Source organism: Harpia harpyja, chromosome 8, assembly GCF_026419915.1.
Source record: "Harpia harpyja isolate bHarHar1 chromosome 8, bHarHar1 primary haplotype, whole genome shotgun sequence".
Lineage (NCBI taxonomy): Eukaryota > Metazoa > Chordata > Aves > Accipitriformes > Accipitridae > Harpia > Harpia harpyja.
In genome coordinates this window covers 6,600,500-6,621,603 of record NC_068947.1, presented here as the reverse complement: position 1 = coordinate 6,621,603, position 21,104 = coordinate 6,600,500, and the positions used below count along the sequence as shown (strand labels likewise).

Sequence of the window (21,104 nt, the reverse complement as noted above, 5' to 3'; positions counted from 1 at the left end):
TTTACACTTAGAAGTGTTTTTTAATGCACAAGTTAAGCTGTTGAATGGTTATGTTACTAAGTCGAATTCCTGCTCAGGTTGGTAGTAGAACTGAAAATCTATCACAGAACACTTCAAAATCCTAAGTAACAGGAGTATGAATTATCTGGGTGGTCAGTGTAGCTTTCATTGTTCAAGTGAAGAGTGGAATAATCCTTAAATCTTTGTTCCCATCATCTGTGAGCCACTTTGGTAATTTTTTGACCTGATCTGTATCTCAGATAAAGCTGTGCTGAAATTGCAATAGAGGTAACCTTTCATTAAAAAATATTTTTCCATTGATCCTGTCACAGAGGCAATAACCTGTCTTGTTTCAGATTTTAAAGGGGACATACATACTTATGTGTGAAATACATGCACCATATATGAAATAATAAGGTTTTGTTTATTTCTTTGTTAACAGATGTTATTAATATGTAATATTAATATTATTAATATGTAATATTTAATTAATGATTACATTAAACCCTTCCACATTCAGGTGGAGGTATCTAGAGGTGGCTATATCATCTCTCTCAGCTTAGAACTGGCCCATCAAATTTTGCCTAAAAAATTGTTCATGCTTTGGTTTGCATGTTTATGGTCTGCACACAGCGAGCAATATCAATTGTTTATAAGATATTTTCTTCTATGGGAATAGTTAACCTTTTGAAAAATAATATGAAAATTACTGAAATTATATCTTTTCATTTTAGCAATTGACATTATGGATTATATACCTTTTTGAAATATTATATATTGTAGTGCTATTAAAAAACTACTGTTGAAATCATTATATTTTTCCTGCTCTAATTGGAGAGTGTATCAGTAGGTTTTATTTTGTTGTTCCAAGCAGATCTTCAGTTTTTTAATACTATCATGCCATTACAATTAATATCTGCTCTTAATCTAGTTTCATTCTTATGAAAAATATAATACAGTGAATCTGGAAAAAACTAATCTGGTTAGTGATGTGATTAATTTCAAAATCTCATTTTCAAATGGCATTAATAGATAAGACAGAATGTCTGATTTAAGTGAATTCAAGTTTTATTGGATAAACTTCATAAGGAAATTTTATATGAAAATAGGATAGATAATAGCTATTTTGGCTTTGACTTTTAAACTGCCCTGTGTCTAATTAATAAGTAATGGTTTCCCTTTGCTTTCAGAGCAGAGAAAAGAATTCAGTTTCATGAATTTCAGTGATCCCAAGGATGGGGATCATTTCAACGTAACTTTAGGAAGTTCTGTTATACATGATGAAACTTCCAATATTTTAATTATCATATAATTAATCTTACGGTAGCGTTCAACAAAGGAAAGGTAAATTAGAAGACTCTACAAAGAAAATATTTTTGGATATTGGGTCTCAGAAGGCCTTATATACTGGCTTCGGAAGAGTATGATAAAGTGTACTGAGGAGATAATAGAGATTATCTGTAGAGCCTATACAATAATTGGAGACCATGGTGAGACTGCTCTTCACTTGTTTATTAGCTCTCCTACTACTTTGACGTCAGAACTTTCTGCACCTCTCTGTCCTTGTGTAAGCGCTAGATGAGGGTAAACCAAAGATGAGGTCTGAGTTACTATGACAAACTTATTTGCTTATTCTTTGATTTACATTTAATTTAGAGACAAATTTCTGAGAGCTCAGAAAACCAGTGATAGCTATGCTAACATAATTCTGTCTGTCAATATGTCTGTATTTCTGTTCTGGGTATGTATGGCCCCTGCAGAGAGATTTTCTGTTTTCTTTTAAAATGGAAATAACAAGGTATTCTTCAGAAACTTAGGTGGGGGGTGAGTAGCCTTCTCTGTAATGATACTAGAAAAGTAGAGTGGCTCCTTCTGCTGAGGGGAAAACATCCTTTTACAAGAATTGAACAGAAGTGCCAGGAGGGTCTAATGTCATTACCTGAACATCAGGGTCGACATGAAACCGGCTTCTACTCTGGGAGTATGTATCTTGTGCCACCAACATGAGCCGCCGTCAGACAATTGGTAAGACCTGTCCCTAGATCCCTCTTAAAGGGTAAAGTTGGGTGTTCTGGGCCTGCCACAGGCATTGCGATAGCTACCATGTTAAAATGCACAGTAATAGTTGGTTCGTGGCCTGTGAGAAGAGTGTGGCATCTTTAGAGAAGGGTTTTACACCTTCCTCTCAGTTGGCCAGCAGTAGTAATTTTTAAATACCGGCATCCATCAGTTACTCCTCTGTGTAATTCCTTGAGAGCTGAAGCTAGACTGCAAAAAAAGGTGTCTACCACAAAGGCTGGAGCTCTGACAGTAGAGAGGCAAACTGCTTGTGCAGTGTTTGACTTCCAGCTGGCCGGTGTAGAGTTTCACCTGCAGCAGAATGGATGCCTCCGTGTTCTAACAGGAGAAGAGGATGAAAGGAGAAAGGATGGCTTGTGTGGCTCAAGTTATTGCTCAGTGGTCCCCATGAGTCAGTAAAGCTATGGCCCAGTTAAACTGTGTCTGGTACATCTTTCTTCCCTCATGACTGGGACAATATCTTTTGCTGCTGTAATAGTAATCCAGCATCAATGAAAGAAAATGTCAGTCACTTTCATGCAACTTCCCAGTGGAACTGAATAAACTGTAAACGAGGATGTTGGGGAGAGAAATTCAACCTTTAATATATTTAGCAGAGCAAGAGCAAGTATTAATAATCCCTCTTTTATTAAAACTGACTTAAAAGATCTGTTGAGATTAGCTCAATGACTGTTCTTTATTGTTTCACAGAGTGAGGCATCAAATATTTTGACTGCGAGAAAAGGCTGATTCTTTAGTCTTACTAAGAGTAACATCTGTAAGCCAACCAAGTTCTTATTTCTTCCCTACTGATGTCTGTTCAGCAAAATTTACAGATTTACAAACCGAACGTGAGACAATTACTTCAAAAAGTTATGTGAAGACTTCTGGCTTATGTCCTTCTGCCTTTCTGGATTGTATCTTGTCTTTTCATTTTTTTTTAGTAATCAGTCAGTAGCCTGAGGTCCCGGCCAAACTGCAGGGCACCTCTGGCTCTTTGTTCCACAGCCCAGCACGCTGGGGGCACAGCTGGACCGCACTACAGCTCCCTTCCAGGCTCTGTGCCCCTCCTGGAGGGACAGGTCTAGCCCCAAGCTAAAGTCTCAGTGATTTACCCGTTGTGGGAGTCTGAAGGACTTCTGTGTCCACTAGTTTTATTGTAAGCTGATTTTTCCTATTTATGCCTAATATAACCTTAAATCTTCTGTCTAGTGCCATGCCTAACCTTGAATTCTCTGTCTTTACAGTGCCTTTTTTCTTTTAATTTATTCTGTCTCTCTCCATCTGTTGATAGTTTCGCTTGCTAGATTTCCCAGATGAACTGATAATAATAAGCCAATAAAACTGTAAAATGCATGAGAAATAGCATCCAACTTGTCTTACTGTAATAATCTTCTTACAGTCTAGTCTGCCCTCAAATGAAAAGTGTAATCTAAATACATACTTGCCTGCAAAGGAAAATGAAAAGTCTGAGATCTCTTCCTCAGCCAAGTTTTTACCCTCTGTAATTTTTCTGAAAAATTGGGGAAAAGTATCTATCATATAGCTTTTTTATAAAACAGAAAAAATAAATGCATGTTAAAGAACCTCAAATAGTAGCTGTGTTACAGTCTTCTGCTATCATGTATTTTGCTGGACTTGTTATTATGGACTCATTGCTTGAAATTTTGAGTGTTTAAGAATCTCAGGAAATAGAAATACATTTCTAGCCTTTGTGCTTGTGGGAGAAAAATTAAGTTATGACTTGTTCTCAATCCTCTTCCCCTCCTTTCATTTCCTCTCCCTTCCCAACTCCTTCCCCTTCATATTTCCTTTCCCTTCATTCTGTTTTCCCTTAGTATAGGATTTGCCTGTGCTAATTTATTCTAAAACATAATGTCTGCTGACAGTTTTATGCTAATCAGAATTTTTGGAGGTTTGACTCATAATTATTGAGCACTGGGCAATAGGAGGGTCAACGTTCATAAATGGATGTCTTTGTACCTTCTCTGGACAAGATATTTTTCAACTATTTGGTGTTCTTGCCTGTATCACTTTCACAATGACTAGCTTGCATGTAGCTCTGAACAGAGAGCTTTTCATGGAATACCAGCTTTTCATGTAACACTTCCCATAATATTAACTTCTTCCATAATGTATCTGAAGAATGAGCTGATAAAATAGTTTACTTGTTTGATAAAATTTGTTAAATTTACATAGAGAGAATGAGGTCTAATATAGAGTGTTTGAAAAGAAGAACACAGGAATGACAATGAAAGTAGACAGTAGTGAGATGAATAGGATGGAGCTTGACGTTCTAAGATTTCTAAATATATTCACACAAAAAGTTTGCTACTACATTTATCTATCAACACTTACTTGCAGTCTGTTTCCTAAATTTCTCCTTTCTTTTCCATCTGCTTTTGTCTTTTTAGGTAGCATTCTTTGGCATAAAATTGGTTCAGTTGCTGTCTGAGCTTGGAAAATAACAATAATATACTTTAGATATTATTTCAGTCTAATACTGAGAGCATTCTAGAATATCTACATGCATGTACATATATATGTACATGCAGTTGAGTTAGTGCATGGAATACTCTAAGTATGCTTTACTCCCTTGTAACACCTTGGGTAAGACTCTTCTGCAAGTTCCCATGTTTTCCTGAGATGTTAATTGTACATTACCCTGTAATTCTAAGACTAAGGCTTGTGTAATTGACCATGGTAGTGTAGGAGGCTTTTTCCATACAAATGTATTTTGTGAATTCCTTTCCTCATTCCTTATTTAAGTTGGAGGGTTAATTTCATCCATGGTAAAATAGGAATCTTGTCTTCCCTTCTGTATCACATTTTTTTGTGGTGATTTTCTTTTAAAATAAATCCTTTGGATTTCCTTCAGGTCTTACGTTATGTAAAGATCAGCAGTTGCAGCCAACAGCCATATCAGCTAGACTAAGAAAATTGTCTTATGTTTTGACCTTTATTTAACGCAAAGACAGTAGGTTAAAATAATACGTAAAACTGCCATATACTTAAATCCCTAGAGTCTTTCTAGTCATGAAGATTCTAACAAATTTCTGTCTTAGATTTTTCTTTTGTTGGTCCTACTTCTAGAAAGTAATTTCTGTTTCTTTTGGTTTTTTTCCCAATTTCAGTTTTACAGTTATTCCCTCTTTTTCTTTATTCTGTATATTTTTTCTCATTGGCCTTTTCAACCCTGCCTCCAATCCCCCGAATCCCTCCATTAATTGTTGGTCTCCCTGAAATAAGCAAGTAAGAAAGAAAGAGATGATAATTACTTTGCTGATCTACTTGACTAATGTTATAAATAGCTTATATATTGATTAAGATCATACAATTTTCTCTAGTTTCATATTGCTGCCAGTCAAACTACCAGTTGGGAAATTAGTACCATACTGATGAAAAGTTGCATTGTGCTTCACATTCAGCATCTGCAGTCCTTCCTCTGTCCTGTACTCTCTCTCATTTCCCCCATCTCTTCCATCATTGTGGGTTTTAAGAAGAAAAACTGTCAGCCAACAATCCAGCATGCAGCTGCTTTGGGCATTTTTTTAAATTAGGTTCTGGATAAGTTTGTGATATAGGGAGAGTAACAAATCAACATGCATACAAAGGGCACAGGAGATTCTTCTGAATGTTTTCATTCCTCTGTAGGTAAAGGGCGGTGGCTGTAGGTCACAACCTAAAAAAAGTTTTAAACAAGGTTATTTTCAACAAGAATTTATAATAAAGGACTAGGCATTTGTTTTGGCAAGCCATTGACTGGTCACACTTGTTTTTTCATTGTTTTCAAAGCTTCATACAACTTAAGAGACACTTTTCAATGACACAATGAATTTATTTGATGCATCTTTGAGCCCTTTGTTTCTGAAGACTTACTGCAAAGTCGATCCAGTGAAGACATTCAATCTATTTGAGAAAGAAGACTTAATTACCCTGTTGCCAGAAAAATAGCAACCTTCTTCAGGTTAAGGATGATATGTGTGGCAGTAGTATAGGGTGTCTTAAGGTATTTTTATTTGCTGATTAATGGAAGGTATACTTCCGAGACCCTAAAAAATCAATGGTAAATTTTGTTTTAAGGTTTACTTGTAATACATTTGTAATTAATATGTTCTGCTGGGGATGCTACCATGCTGTGTCTTTATTTTCTTTCTGAAAAGTTTACCAACCTCCCCCCCCCCCCCATTATTCTGTCAAGCAGAATTTTTGGCCATCCTAGATGGATTTCAACCTAAACTTTATGAATAGCTTAAATGCTGCAAAAAGGAAGAAAGTCAGACACACAGGCAGTTATGAAGGCTAGTTCTATTTTTCCCTTATGATACAAAGCAATATAATTATATTCTATTATCAAAATGTCATTGTGCTCATATTCCCATAGTGATTCAGTAACATTATGGGAACAACTCTTTCATAGTGTTACAGAAGGGCCTATTGATCACTTCAACTTTCTAAAGAATGTTAAAATGTTCCCTTAGAAGTGCATAGGTCTTGTGCTTCCCCTCTGCAAAAATGACTTTTGTTCTGCAAGATTAGGAAACAAAATAAAGTCTCTCTGATTTAGTCATATGTTTTAATTTTAAATTTGTGCTGTATGGAGTAAATAATAGACAACTTCAGGAATACCGTGCGTGACTTGACTTGCATAATGGCACATGGTTATTCATACCACAATTTAAAACATTTTATCAAAACTATTTCTTATATTAAATGCAAGGCAGGAAATAGAGTTGCTGAGTAGTATTAGTTAAACAGATAATTCAAGAGGTTGAGCAGGGTGACTAAATCATATGTGAATCTGTTCAGTACTGGTTTTCAGATATTTTAGGTAGTCAAGTGGCAGCACGTGTGTTAACTAGAAATTAGCTTAGTTGGAATGGGTTGTGCAGGGTGTGAAAATTGAAAAGGATTCCCACTGCTGTAGAAGATTTTTGATGTTTCGGATTTGTTTGCTCTGTGAAACAGAAACAAGACCTTACCAAAAAATGAAGGGATTGAAAGGAACTCTTGCCTCAGAATAGCAGTTGAGAGAAAGAAAGAGGGAAGGAGTCATGCCAGAGCAGCCAATAGCACTAAAGTTTGTGCTGTACACATAAATATTTATTGATTGAGGAAAAAATGAGTCTAGCACTGGAAACTGTCCTTAATTCTGTCCTCTGTTTAAGAAAACTTCCAAAGGAATTGATACTTTCTGACAAAATACATTTTTCATAAAATTCCCAGCTAGCTCTAATGAGTGTTGCAGTGAGTACCAGAACAACACTGCTGACAGGAAAGCAAATGTTTTCTGTGTAATATGGATTCCCAATTCTATATTGCTCTGTGGTAAAAGTGGAAGATGTGTGATGTAGGTCAGCATGGTGTCAATTCTAGCAAATTAAAATACAGATGCTTCCTCTCAAATCAGTCAAAGCATCTGTGAAACTTTACAAATTAGAAATAATGTGGACATGTGAATCTACTTGACACTGCACAAAATAATCACTTTTTTATTGTGGTTCTCAATAGCTCTCATACATACAAAAATATGTCAAAATTTATAGGTACATATAAAAGTTGCACAGTGACTAAACTATACAAAATTATATTTCTATATCTTTAAAATGTAATGCATTAGTCAAAGCATCAGATCAGAAACGTGGCTTGAATTTTAGAAGGAAATTCATCTTTTACCATTGTCACATGAGGGGAAATCCCAAGTATTTCCTTTCATTTTTTGCTGATGCTATGTACAAAATTGTGGTTTAGGCACTTACATTAATGAGGCCGTGATTCAGTGCAATTCCAAATATGTCCTATGAACATAGATATGTTTCTTAGATCCTCACTAGAATAAGCCTGAAACTTTTCTCTCTCTGTGTAATTCCAAGTTTGTTTCTGCCACGTGAAAGCGCCTGCTAGGCACTTAAACTTGGTATCTCTCTCTGGGTGTTCGGTGGTTTTGTTTGGTTTTTTTTCATCTGGCAAATTATTTTTCCTATTTTTCTCCTGAATTACACCTTAATTGCCAAGTTCAGTTTGTGTTCTAGCTTCATTAGTATTTAGTTCTGGCTTATTTGTTTGCATTAATGGTATGTGCACAAATTACAAATAATTGGATCTGCAGCACTTTCTCACAGATGATATCAATAGTGTAATTTTAAGAGGCAATAAAGGCTGTACTTTCCTTACCATAAGAAAAATATTTTAAATAAGGTAGGTACCAATCTCTCTTATGCCATAGAACCCTATTAGAAACAGATGTGAAAGGATCCTATCAGTTTAGTTGTAAGATATTTTCTTCCTTTACTTTGCATCATACCTTTCATATTTAATATTTAATTAGCACAGTGTATTTACACAGGTAGAATACACCACTTTGCAAGACAGCGGCTTTTACAGCTTTCTGGTCTTTTTTTAGCAAATTGATTCTTCCTTTTTTTGGTGTTGGAACTAACTAAAGCCATTGTTTCATTTCAGTTTGGAAGACGTTACATTGAAGATCTTTTTAATGATTTTCGAGATGGACGAAGACTTCTGGAGCTCCTGGAATGCCTTACAGGCCAAAAACTTGTATGTGTATATTAACATGTTAACTATATATTGAAGTCTTGATGTTGTGATAATTGTAGTAGGTGGTGTTCATTAATTTCTGCCATTGATGAGGTCCTGTGGTAACTATTTTTTAGGGGTCTGAATATTTTTGACTTTCATTTGAAATTGAGGAAACATTGTGACTGAGAGCTATATTAGACAGTAACCCTTTGCTAGGCATATATTTGAAATGAAAATGTTCTAGTTTGTTGTACGCACTTATTAAGGAAGTGTGGCAAAAAGAACTAAGACTGAGGCAGGGTTCATTTAGATTTTAGCTGGAATTCAGAAATTATTCATCACTAGGTATTTGTGCCAAAAACAAGGAAAAGAATTTAATGTGTAGAATTAGAATGTTTCGCTAATAAATTTCATACATACAGTCCATGTATTGGAGTTGTACATGTCTGAAAAGAGAGAACAACTTGCTGTTATTAACCTGGAAATTCTGAAGTGACACATCACATGTATTTTTGAAGATCCCTCTTGTGTTCCTGCTTGGACTTTGTGAGCTTGGGATTTTTCTCTGAAACTTTCTCACAAGAGAGTAGTGAAGCAGGCTGGGAGTTTGAGAATCAAAAGTCAGAGAGAATATATTTGTAAATAAATATTAAAGGAACCAATGCTTCTCTGTTTGGTTGTCACAGTAATGTTCCTAAATTGTGCCATGGAGAAGACAACTAATCATAATAAAAAAAAATCTGGAATTATCTGATTTTAAGTACATTTCAATGATTCATTCACTGAAAAATGTCAAGGTACCAGATTACCTTCCAGCTGTGGATCCACTTTGTTTCACAATTGCCTTTATTTCGTATCGGAAAGCTGCGTATGAACGATGTATGGTAATATTCTCACTGTTGTTGTCATAAACTTACGAAACAGAAAACTGCAGGTGTAATATAAGATTTGAGTTACATAGAGTGTATTCTAGTTTCTGATTTTGGGCAGTCAAATTTGTTTTATTTTCTTTGTAGGCAAAAGAAAAGGGCTCCACAAGAGTTCATGCTCTGAACAATGTCAACAAAGCACTGCAGGTTTTGCAGAGAAATAATGTAAGTAATCAGCCGGACAGGGTCGGAACATCCTATAGATAGCACACTTAATGCTTTCTAAATGTTGGATCAAACTCTGGCCTATAGGATACAATTGCTGGAGTCAAGGCAGTTTTATTGATGTGACTTGGATACTTCGTCGTTCAGCACCAGGATGGAATGTATTTCATAGAGTTTAAAATCCTCTGCCAGCAAATGTTTGAGTAATATATCTATAACGGATGCTATCTGAAGACAGATCAACATGCACAATTTTATGGTAATGCATGGTATTTAAAATACATTTTAAAGGGTTAATTACAAGAAGTCATCCGTAGCTGGTTAGATGGTGCTACCTATCAAAATATCTGCTCACAAGCACTGACAATCATGAAGTCTGAAAAACTCAGGCTTTTCCTACATGAAATCTTTTTGGTAAATTTTCATTGGTGTCTGTTCCTTATGGTTCATAACATTAAGGAAATGAATCATATCAAAACCACTTTCCATTCTACTTTGTCAAGATTGACTTTTCAAACCAGTATCCTGTGCATCATTTTTGAGTAAATATTCTCATAATGTCTTCCTTATGCAAGCGTTCTAATGGACCCATAACTTTAGCAGACATTTTCAGTGGCCAACTAATTATATCATATCTCCTTCTCAAGAATAAATGCAAATAAACTATAGCATTCGCTTAAACTTAACAGTAAGATGTGATGGAACAGTGATAATGTATTCTGTGCCACATATTATATTGGATTTCTTGATAGCTGCAGTAGGTCACTAAACATGCTTGAGTTCAGCTGCTGAATAAAGTTATTGATTATCTAAGGTAATGCTTATCCATCTGAAGATTTGTGCATAAATGAAAGTGACCTTATAAGACTGGCATAAAGACCTCCAGCTTGATTTTTCTTTTTATAAATGGAATTTCATGTAAATAAATAGAAGAAAAAGCTTCTACTTCTTCAAAATCTGCAATATTTGACATTGTTGAAAAAAAAAAGCAATACATTATTTCACAGTATACAAGAAGGTTTTGATTGCATACCTGGAATGTGGTTACAAAGTTTCATAGTAATTGTTTTGAAAAGTATTTATTCACTACGTATCAGCTAAATCCATTAATGTGCTTTTCATTCAGTTTCCAGAACACAATAGTCCCTTTTAAATATAGAAAGAAAACAGAGAGTATTGCAATTGAAGAATATAGAAGAAAAAGCATTATTTTAGGAATTGAAGCGGTCATCCAGTGGCCATTGTATTCACGTAATGAAAACCTTATAAGCTATATACAATATAAAAATTAGTATAGTGTATATATATACATACATATATATATAGTATAAAGACAAAAGATCTGCCTCTGAAATAGTTTCCTTAACCTTCAAAATGATCTCAAGAGTGATTTCTGTGTGACTGCAGGAATGCAAAATCAATGGTTCTAAGGCTATTTAAAGCCTGTGACTAATCCAGATTTTTCTGCTGGTATGTGCCATCCTTGTGCTGAGGTTCTGCAGTTATCTGGGTGGTAACAGATTGAAAAATGCTGCTGCTTCCAGTCAACCCATTTTACAGATTATTTTTTTTTCCTATGGAAAGGTGATAGTGTTGGGGTGGGGGGTTGCCCCAGTATAGCCTCAGGCAACACTGAGGCAAACTGGGAAATGTTCCTCTGTTTCAGTAAAACAGATGTAGGCTCTGTGTGTTCAGGCTTCCATTTCCAAAAACAGGTGGAGGGTTTGGCCTGTAGAACGTGTAGGTGATACCCTAATAAGCTTTGTTGTGGCTCACTTGCTACAGGGACCCCATTTGAAATTTAGGACATAAAGTCGAAGTTCCACTTGGGAAATGTTTCAAGACACCGTAGGTTGGAATGAATTGCCAGTCTCATATGCTTTGAGTACAAAATGATGCATTCTTAAAGAAAAGAGTTCTTAGAGAGTTTTAGAGTTCTTGACAAACTATCTGCTTTGTATATGATTAATAAAAATGACCTATACATAGATGCATTGATATTAAAAAAAAAAAAAGAGGCTTCTTTTAAGTGTGCAAAACCTTCAGTCATTCTACAGATGTAACTTCAAATAGCTTCAGAAGTACAGTAGAGATATGCAGGCTGTAATTTGTGGGGAAATGAGGTACTTTGCCGTACAAGTATCAGTTCTGACCATGAAAAAATGCATCTATGAAACAGTGAGGATGCAAATTTTAGAGTCATAGTTTCCATCCAAAAGTGCAGGTCTTAGCTTGTGTTGTCTTGCACTCGCATCCCTGAATTTGGCATTCTTATTTAGATAGCATAAAAAGTGGGGGAGGGTGATGGTTCATTTCACATGTGGAGGAAAGAATATTCGAGGGTGATAAATGCTGACGCATATGAATTTGCAAATGCATAATATAATTATGGAAAACAACGTTATTGGACAAACTAATGTGGAAAAGACTTGCTTAGATCACAATCATTGGTTTCTCTCTATTCCAGAACACATCCTGCCTTGCCTTATACATTGTAGAATTTAATTAAGGCAAAATAATTTCTATTTTAATCTAAATATGTAGAACAGTATCTTGGGTTTGTAGGTTCTTACAGTGTCTAGATGTGTGTGTAGCTTTCAGCAAAGTATATTACGTAAGGTAGTATAGAGCATAATACAGAAATTTTTCTGTGTCACCCATCAGTTTTGTGATTTGTAATTATAGGGGCTCAATATAAAAGATTTTTGAGTTATTATTGACCATTACTTTTAATTGTATGTTTTCACAACATGCTATAACTGGAATAATTGGAACCCTAGATCACTGCTTGCTTTTTGCCAGCACATTAATTGTGCCATTTATAAAACGAGTTGGATGTTTACTAAACAACAGAAACCAAATGAGATTTACCCTAGCCCATCCCTCCCTCTCCCTCATCACAAAGAAAGTTTAACACCAAATGTATGAAAATAACACCAACCTCTTATGCTTGCTATTAATCTTACACAAATATTTTTTTTGTTTCTTAAATAGGTTGATTTGGTAAATATTGGGAGCTCAGACATTGTGGATGGAAATCATAAGCTGACCCTTGGTTTGATCTGGAATATAATCCTCCACTGGCAGGTGAGTGGCACTGCTGCTTACTTTCCATGAAGTACCTTTATTCCACTGATCTTTTTTCCATTATTATCCAGCCACAACCTACAAAGTAAACATAGATGTTGCAAACAGTGTCCTAAATCAGCAAGTTTTATGGCTGTCTGTTTACATATTATCTGGGATATTAGGAATCTTATGAAGATAAAATAGGTTTTAGGGCATTAGCAGCAGCTCTTTTGACTCTAATTTCACAGTCAGATGTTGCAAGAGAGTATATAATATGTTACTGTAAGAAAAATGGATAGACAAAGCCAATATGAATATGTAGCTTTCAGAGTCCTTTTCTTTTTAGTGTCTTAGAAATAGTGACTTTTATATTTTAATGAAATAATCGCATTTGTTGCTTTTTGCTGCTGACCCATCCTGCCAAGAATTATTTTTAGAACACTACAAAGCTGCAACTCTTGACAATTTATTGAAGCAGATGTGGCTCATTTAGCTTCCTTTCTCTTTAGAGAGAAAGGGGGGATTATGATAAAAACCAACATGGAAGATGAGGACACTTAAGTAAACAAATCCTGAGACAGTAAAATAAAAATTCAAAAGGAACTAGCATCTGGATGTCCTGAGTCTGTGTGTTTGTATGAATCTGGGCTGAGTCTGTCCATTTGTGTTGGCTCTGTTCCACAAGCAATAATCTACAAGTTTTTCATAGCATTACAAGCAAAGATGGTGGGAAACAAAGCCTAAAAGACTTTATATTAAAAACTAAATGCTTCTATCAAAAATCACATGTGCGTCATTCATTGAAGTAGGGAACATTTTTTTTCCTAATTTTACAGGACATGTAGTGAAAGCAACAGAGAAAAGCTGCAAATAGTTAAATCACTTCTTCCTTTGTCTCCCTTTCCAATATTCCTAGTTTAATTGCATAACATTGTTCTAAATTACTTATTAAGAGCAGATGGAATATGAAACCTAGCTGTGCAACTTTTTACCAATAATCCTTGAATCACTGTGTTTTAATTTATATGAATTATGGACTGAGATGACTATTCACATTCAAATGTGTATTTTGATTTGTTCATATTTTATCCTGAAGGAAAGTGTTAAAGATGTGCTTTAGTATTAGCTGTGTACTTATTAATTTTTCTTTCAGTTTTTGCACCATTCCTCTTAACGCATATTGCACACACACAGAGGACACACATGTTCCCTGCTATAGTCTGGTGAGGTCTCTGAAAGCAGGCATATGCTCTTAGAGTACTGCTTGCTTGCAGTACATAGGTGATTCGCTTCAAGCTTCATCTTGAGCCTAGTGATAACTGTGACAGCAGCTGTGATGGTACCCGTGACTTCAGCTGAACTACCCATATATGAAAAGTCCTGGGATCATATTTACGAAGCAGTGGTTAAAGGTGTGACACTTTCTGAGCGTAGTCATAATGATTCGGTCCATGTTTAGCCTATACTTTGAAGTTCTGTGTTTTGGCTTGTTCTATTCATGGATTACTGAAAGGAAGTGACTTGCATGTTCTGGACTTCTCTTTTTATTCAAAATTTTGTAAATAAATTCCTAATTTGGCTAGAATTCAATTTCAGTTTCTTTTTTAAAGAGTAGCTAAAGCCTGGTTGGCAAGAAGCAGCCATTATTATATAATAACCCTGTTGCTGTTGCATAATGATGAATAATTAAAAAATAATATAAAGCCAGATTTGTACTCGGGCTTTTCTCTTTTTAAACAAAACTCAGGAGATATTGGTTTGCTGCCTATTTCCCTCAAAGGACTGGAACAGTTCAAAGTGAATTTCCTTATTTCTTTTCTGTGGAAAAGTCTTTGTTCTTTTCCAGATTTTCTTTCAAGTTTTGAAGTGGTTTGCATGATCTAGAATATGTTCCTGATTGTTCTGCCCTGTTTATAGGTTGGTACTATCTTACATATTGACAGCACTTCTGGTGAAACAAGACTGTGAGTTTCTTAAGAAAGGGTGTTTCTTCCCATTGGTACCATTTTGCCTATGAGAGATTGTTCTTGGCACTAAGCAGCTGGAAGCACGACAAGCTGTTGTTAAAGACTAAATTATGGACTCAGGGCCACCAAACTTATGTGCCAGTTGTCTACAGTTGGGTAAAACATCTCGTTACCTGTGATACCTTATCAAGACTACTATATTTATTTGTAGTCTGTGGGAGACCTAAACAAAATAAATAATACGACACAGGCTAGTTGATTTAGTGCATGCTACTGCTGCAGTTTGTATTTGATGGTGCAATCCTGCTTTTGCAAATCCTTTCACTTTCTGATTCCAAGAACTTGCAGTCCTGAAAAGAGTCACCTAGAGGAAGATTATCTGCCTGCATGTTAAAAAAAAAAAAAAAGATACCTGTTGTGTGGGCAGTTAGTTTGTTGCAGATGAACAGGCAAGAAGCTTTTTCCAGTTTCACATCCTGCAGCCAGGACCACATTAGGACAGAACTGTATTTATGTATGACAACAAGACCATCCGTTACAAAAACATCAATCTCTTTGTGTAAACAAACAAAAAAAAAAGTGCTAGAAGAAAGGTGCATGAATGGAATAATGCGGCAGTACCGGTCCGAGTGGATAGCAGCAGTCCCACTGAGGAGAGGCTGTGGTAGAGGCATTGCAGCAGACAAGATTTGACTCATTCTTGCCACTCTCATTTCTGTTCAGTAGAAATCTTGTGGCTTCCGTATCCCCTGTGGTGATGGTGTCCTTTCTTATCTAGCCTGTTTTTCAGATTATTATTAAAAGTTTCACTGAAATTGAATCATCGTTCTGAGTTGAGCACCTGCTGCCAAAGCTCTTTATGGTACGGACTCGATCTGAGTTTCTATTCCCTTGAAGCTGCTGCCCTCTTTCTCACAGTTCTGTGATCCCAGCCTCATTGCAGCATTAACATTTAAACAAAACCAAAACAAGACCATTAATTTCTGAACTGTTACATTTGACAAAGACTCTTAAGAGTGGAAAAACATTCTATATTGCAGTATGCAAGTTGTTTTATTTCGTTTTTAAGAGCAAACTTATTTTCATATAGAGCATGAAAAAAAAAACCTTAGCAAAAATCTTTGGTAAGAGTCGCAGCCAAAATCTTGACTTTCTTCAGAAAAAAAAGCAAAATAAAAGGCATATACATAAGGCAAATATTTCAGAGAGAGGTGCATTTCAACAGTCAGCCAGCCTCATTTGGAGACCTATTAAAGCATCGAGCCTGTTGTGCTCTTGTTGCAGAACCGTTATTTTAATTGGAATTACCATTTTATTTTATTTTGAATTATAATGGTGGAAATGAAATACTAACAGTTCTGTCAATCCACCTGAAATCAATGAGCAAAGAATATCCTTTACTTTGATAGGTGTCTTGAACATCTATGAAAATGTTCTTAAAAGAGTTCTTTAAAATGTGCTTTGAAAGAGTTTAGTGGATTCTAGCTATAAAAAAGTAATCCATGCAGCCAGAATACCTGAAATATAGCAAGTAAATAATACTAAGTTGTTCTGTCGGGGAGCTGTAAGGTCCCTATTTGATTGAGAAAAATGAAAACACCTTGCTTTGAGAATCATTTTTTTAGATTCTCTCCTTCTTCCCTCCCTCTCTTCTAGGGGCTGGCATCCTGAAGCCAAGTGCCAGTCTTACAAAATGTTACGTGCCTGAGTGTTGGTTTTAGGTGAAACAGATGTAGTGCAAGCCTGAGATCATGCTGCGTTCCTAGTCACACACACAGAGCTACGCGCGCCCAGACTCCAGGACGTGGTCCTGCAGCGGGGAGATCAGAGGTCCGCTGCTGCCGTAAGCCAGGCCTGGGCACTTCTCAGTGGGGTGATGAGAATAGCAGTGCTCCCGTTCTGTTCACAACTCTCCGTTTGGCAAAATGACGTTTCATAAGTCATCTTGGTGGTGTCTGTGTTGCCCTTTTCCCCCTCTTCTGTTCAAAACTGAATCTTTTCTTATTGCTGTAGTAGAGGTCCATTCCCCAGGAAAAGCAAGTATTTCTATTCTCTGGAAGTCAGAGTTTCCTACACCTTAAAGCTTTGTTTCCTGCCAGGCTGTATTGCATTAGAAAGGAGAGGTGACAAAGAAATGACTATCAAGAGGTCAACTCATCATTTGAGAGCAAGAGGCAGAGCCTTTGAAACGGCTGTAGTTTTTGAGCCTGGATCCTAAGGGAAGCTTATCCATCCAAAAGCTCTTCAGGCTGACGTGAACGCACCTCTACGTACTACTGTTTCTGAGCAGTACGTCTTAACCGAGAAGCCTTCAAAAAGCTTCCTTCGAACCTCAATGTCAGCCAGCATTTTTCCACTCAGACGCTGATCTCGCTTCAGGCCCCAGCCGTCCTGCGGGCAGCGTGGTGCTGCGCCTGCAGCGGTGTGGCGTGACGTGATGTGGCGTGGTGTGACGTGGCATGGCGTGGCGCGGTGCTGCCGAGGTGCTGGGGGGGTGGGAGGGATGGCAGTGCCCCTCGGGACGCTCGGGAGGACAAGGTGGCTCCAGCTGTAGAAGTGTTTTCCACCGTTTCTCACTCAATAGGAAGTGATGTCAGCTTTCAGGATGAGATCGGACCCTTTTACTTCGTTGCTTTAAATGCCTGCCATTCCCCAGGAGACAACAAAAAGTCATAAATTTAACAGTCTTCATTGCTGCGGAGAAATGCAGGAAAATGAGAATAAATCTCTATCCATTGTCAGCGTATTAAACTCAGCAAGATGAGTTTGAATCTATTTTGTATTCGTTTACTCAAAAGTAGAAATAAATGCTAAGTTTTTGGCTTCATCTCTTTAAATTAAAAGGAAAACTACCACCTGGATTCTTCTGAGTAATTGCCTTCCTGACGGCCCATTCTTTTATTGTTTTTGCCTAATTTCCTCTGTTCATACTTAATGCTTCTTTCTCTTAAGTTAACGTAAATTCAAACACGTGATCTTTCCTATATGTTATGAACTTTTATATTTCTAAATCTTGTGTTACTGCATTCATTCAGCTATCCTTTTATATGAATGTGTGTTATATTTTTCAAATGTTACAGCTTGCTTTTAATATTCAGATAAATCTGCATTTGTAAATACAAGCACATGATAAAAATGCAGAACGAACAATGAAATCCTGGCTTGGACAATTCTCCATTACCATGATTTCAATATTTTCTGGTCTTTCATAGTGTTTAAGTTTGGTGCCGTAGGTGCTAATCTTGAAACTTCTCTTCTTTTTAGCACCTGGATTCAAGAAAAACAAAATTTTATATTTTGATAGCAGCGAAGGGGCTTCGCCTGGAAATACAAGAAGCAAATCTTTTAGCTTCTTGCTGAATTACGTAAATCTGCTTGGGCAGCTCTCAATAATGAAGATACTAAAAATATTAAAGAGAAGCTCAAAATACCCACTCAGACCTATGAAGCAAAACTGAAGAGTGTATTTCCTAATTTTCTTAAACTCTTTACTTTCTGTCTCCTGGTGTAGAAATGGAGGCAACTATAAAATGCTGCTATCCTTATCTGACAGGATTTTATATTAATTTTCATTGGTGCAAATTACAATCTTAGACTAAAGTCAGGAATGTGTCCCATGAAATTCAGAGAGGATCAGTTTCTCCTCCCATCTCAGAAACTAGTAACTTATAAAGTTAACTTTATACCCAAGTCTCAGAAGGAAAATTGAAGGCACTGATATTCTTTGGCTAGGATGCATCTGAGATGTAAAAACAAGACATTCTTTTAGTAATTTGTATTTTCACTTATTCAAATGATTGCATTTATTACTGTGAAACTAGCAAGCAACTTACCAAACTGCACAATAAAAGGATATCTGATTTTTTTCTACAGTATCATAGTAATTAATTGTTTTTGTTGTTGATTATTCTTTGAGATTACATCTTCTGCATGTTATCTTACGGTTTTTACAATTTCAAAGTGGTCCATCCTCTGTCATAAGGTAGCTTCTGCACTGAATGTTGTTTTTTGACTGATACTGGCTGCAGAGCAGTTCCAAGTGGAGAATTATAATGAAATTATATACTCCATAAGCAAATAAGCAACAATAAGCAACTTTATAGTTAAATTATATCTTAGGGAGTATTTTAAAAGAGCTGCTAATCTTTACAAGATATATGGAGAAAGCAATGACTTAAAAGGGATTAGTTTACAGGAAAATAAATTACAGACTTCTTAATAGAAGTTTTGGGTGCTCTTTCACTAATAAAGAAGTTGCTAAGAAATATATAATCGACTACATTATGTCAAACTCCATGCTCATATTTTTAGAAGCCCTCAGAATTAATGGGGTTTTGTAAAATAGTAACTGTAGGTCGGTGAGCTTTTTCTAATGAAAGAGGAATATTAACTATTCATGTAAAAAATTTTAAAAATGAAACATTTACAATATTCTTTAATGCATGCGATGAAATTCACTTTTCACCCAAGTGCGTGTATGCAAATATAGTTTGCACATTTGAGTCAAAAACATTATCTGCTGTGCACTGAGCAAATTTATTTTGCCTTGGTACTTGTGTCAACTCGGTCAATGAGAGAAGAATGCTTTACATCATTTTATCAACTTTTCCTATAATGTATCATATTAAGTAAGGATATATTTCCAGACCAAAAAAAACTGCAACGAGAAATACTTAGTTTGAACGAACTCTGTTCCCGTTAGTGGTGAAAACAAATATGCCTTCTCTGTTCATGCATGGAACGCTTCACATGGCACAGGGATGAATGTACTGAATGCCTCAGCAATGGTGACCAAGAAGTCAGTATCAGTTGCCTTTAAGCATTCAGACTTGACTGCTATCATTATACTGTGACACCAAGTATGTTCTGTAATTACTTAGGAGGTTTTTCTTTACAGCTTAAATCTAGGCAACTGGAAGTTTTTTTGTGTCAAAAAAAAAAAAAAGTCAGCTTTTAATGAGTAAGTTCAATCATTGATGAAATTCTGTCACTTATTGCAGGTCAAAGATGTAATGAAAAACATCATGGCTGGACTGCAGCAGACAAACAGTGAAAAGATTCTGCTGAGCTGGGTCCGCCAATCGACTCGTAATTACCCACAGGTCAATGTTATCAATTTCACCAGTAGCTGGTCTGATGGATTGGCTTTCAATGCACTCCTCCACAGTCACAGGTAGGAAAACTAACTTTTCATTATTTTGGTGAGCTTGTAACAGACAGCTGTAACAGGGCTTGAGGATGGTGTATCTATTATGTGGGGTTTTTAGCTGCTTCCCATGTGGGTGTTTCAGCGTTCTTTTAAATGGCCGCCTGTTCTGCTTTGATCTGGGTGCTGTGTTTGGTGTCGGACTGAACCCTCTTCTGGAGGGAGGGGGTCTGAGCTTTTCACAGTGCCACTGAATATGCTCAGCTCAGATCCTTTTGTGGAATTTCAGCGTATCTATCAAGTAGATAGCCTCAAGGAGTACAGGCTTGGAAACTTTTGAGAAGAGCAAGGAATAAATCCAAAACTAAGCCTTTGAGGTTGCCCTAGAGGGAGAAGGAGATTTTCCTATGGGGACTGAGAGGGGGAAAATGTAGTGTTTGTTGGAAGCCTCTGACAGTTGCTGGATTGAAAGTATGGATTTGCGTTGAAAAGACACAGCTGGAGAAGGTAGCCTTTGTTTTCAAAACCTTTCATGTTGTTCCCCCAGCTGATTTGAGTTTTAACCCTCTCTCAGAAGTTGTCTTGTGCTAGTCTATGCTGTATAAAACTCTGGAGTTTCAGAGTTCTCTGTGTGTGGTTCTGTGTACTTGGCTTAAGGAAGACACGCAAGCCAATCTATCTTAAAGGTCTCGTTCTTGCCACTACTGGTTTTAAAGCAGTGCTTATTTTTCTGATGTGGTAAGCCTCCCAATCTCTCTTCTCCTACTTCTATACCTTTCTCTTAAAGGGGGCTGTCCTGCAAGGTGGCTGACTGCTCCAAGTTATCACTGAGTTGAGTTTTTGAACAGCTAAATGGGTACGTTCTCTTTGGTAAGAGATGGCAGGGATTTACAAGATATTAGTACAAGTCAGGCCATTTATTGGTTTTAGTTGCATTAAAGGCTTGAAATAAGGCAAAATACTTCTAAAAGCATAGTCTGAGACAATATATGCCTTCTAACTTAAGCAGTGAAGAGCTGCAGGTATTTCTTCCCCAAATTTTCACTGGCTCATGTAATTGTTTCTGAATGAAACTGTCTGAATAAGTCTATTGCTGTTGTAGTCCGAAGACTAACACTGACAGCCATTTACAGTGGCTATGCCTTACACCACCATCCCAGGCACAGTAGGCATCTCTTGCTGTGAGTCCAGTTTTTCACCCTGCATATGCCTGGAAGCCTTGAGTAGATCTGA

The 21,104-nt window shown here is 36.6% G+C and overlaps 1 protein-coding gene across 14 annotated transcripts in view; it reads left to right on the top strand.

Moving 5' to 3' along the window:
• Positions 1-21,104, top strand: part of DMD (dystrophin) — a 1,317,358-nt gene that overhangs the window by 388,084 nt on the left and 908,170 nt on the right. For all 14 annotated transcript variants that reach the window (XM_052795054.1, XM_052795067.1, XM_052795065.1 and 11 more), the window contains exons 3-6: positions 8,521-8,613; positions 9,612-9,689; positions 12,684-12,776; positions 19,726-19,898. In XM_052795054.1, coding sequence (XP_052651014.1) covers positions 8,521-8,613; positions 9,612-9,689; positions 12,684-12,776; positions 19,726-19,898 — 437 coding nt within the window. The remainder of the gene's footprint in view (positions 1-8,520; positions 8,614-9,611; positions 9,690-12,683; positions 12,777-19,725; positions 19,899-21,104) is intronic.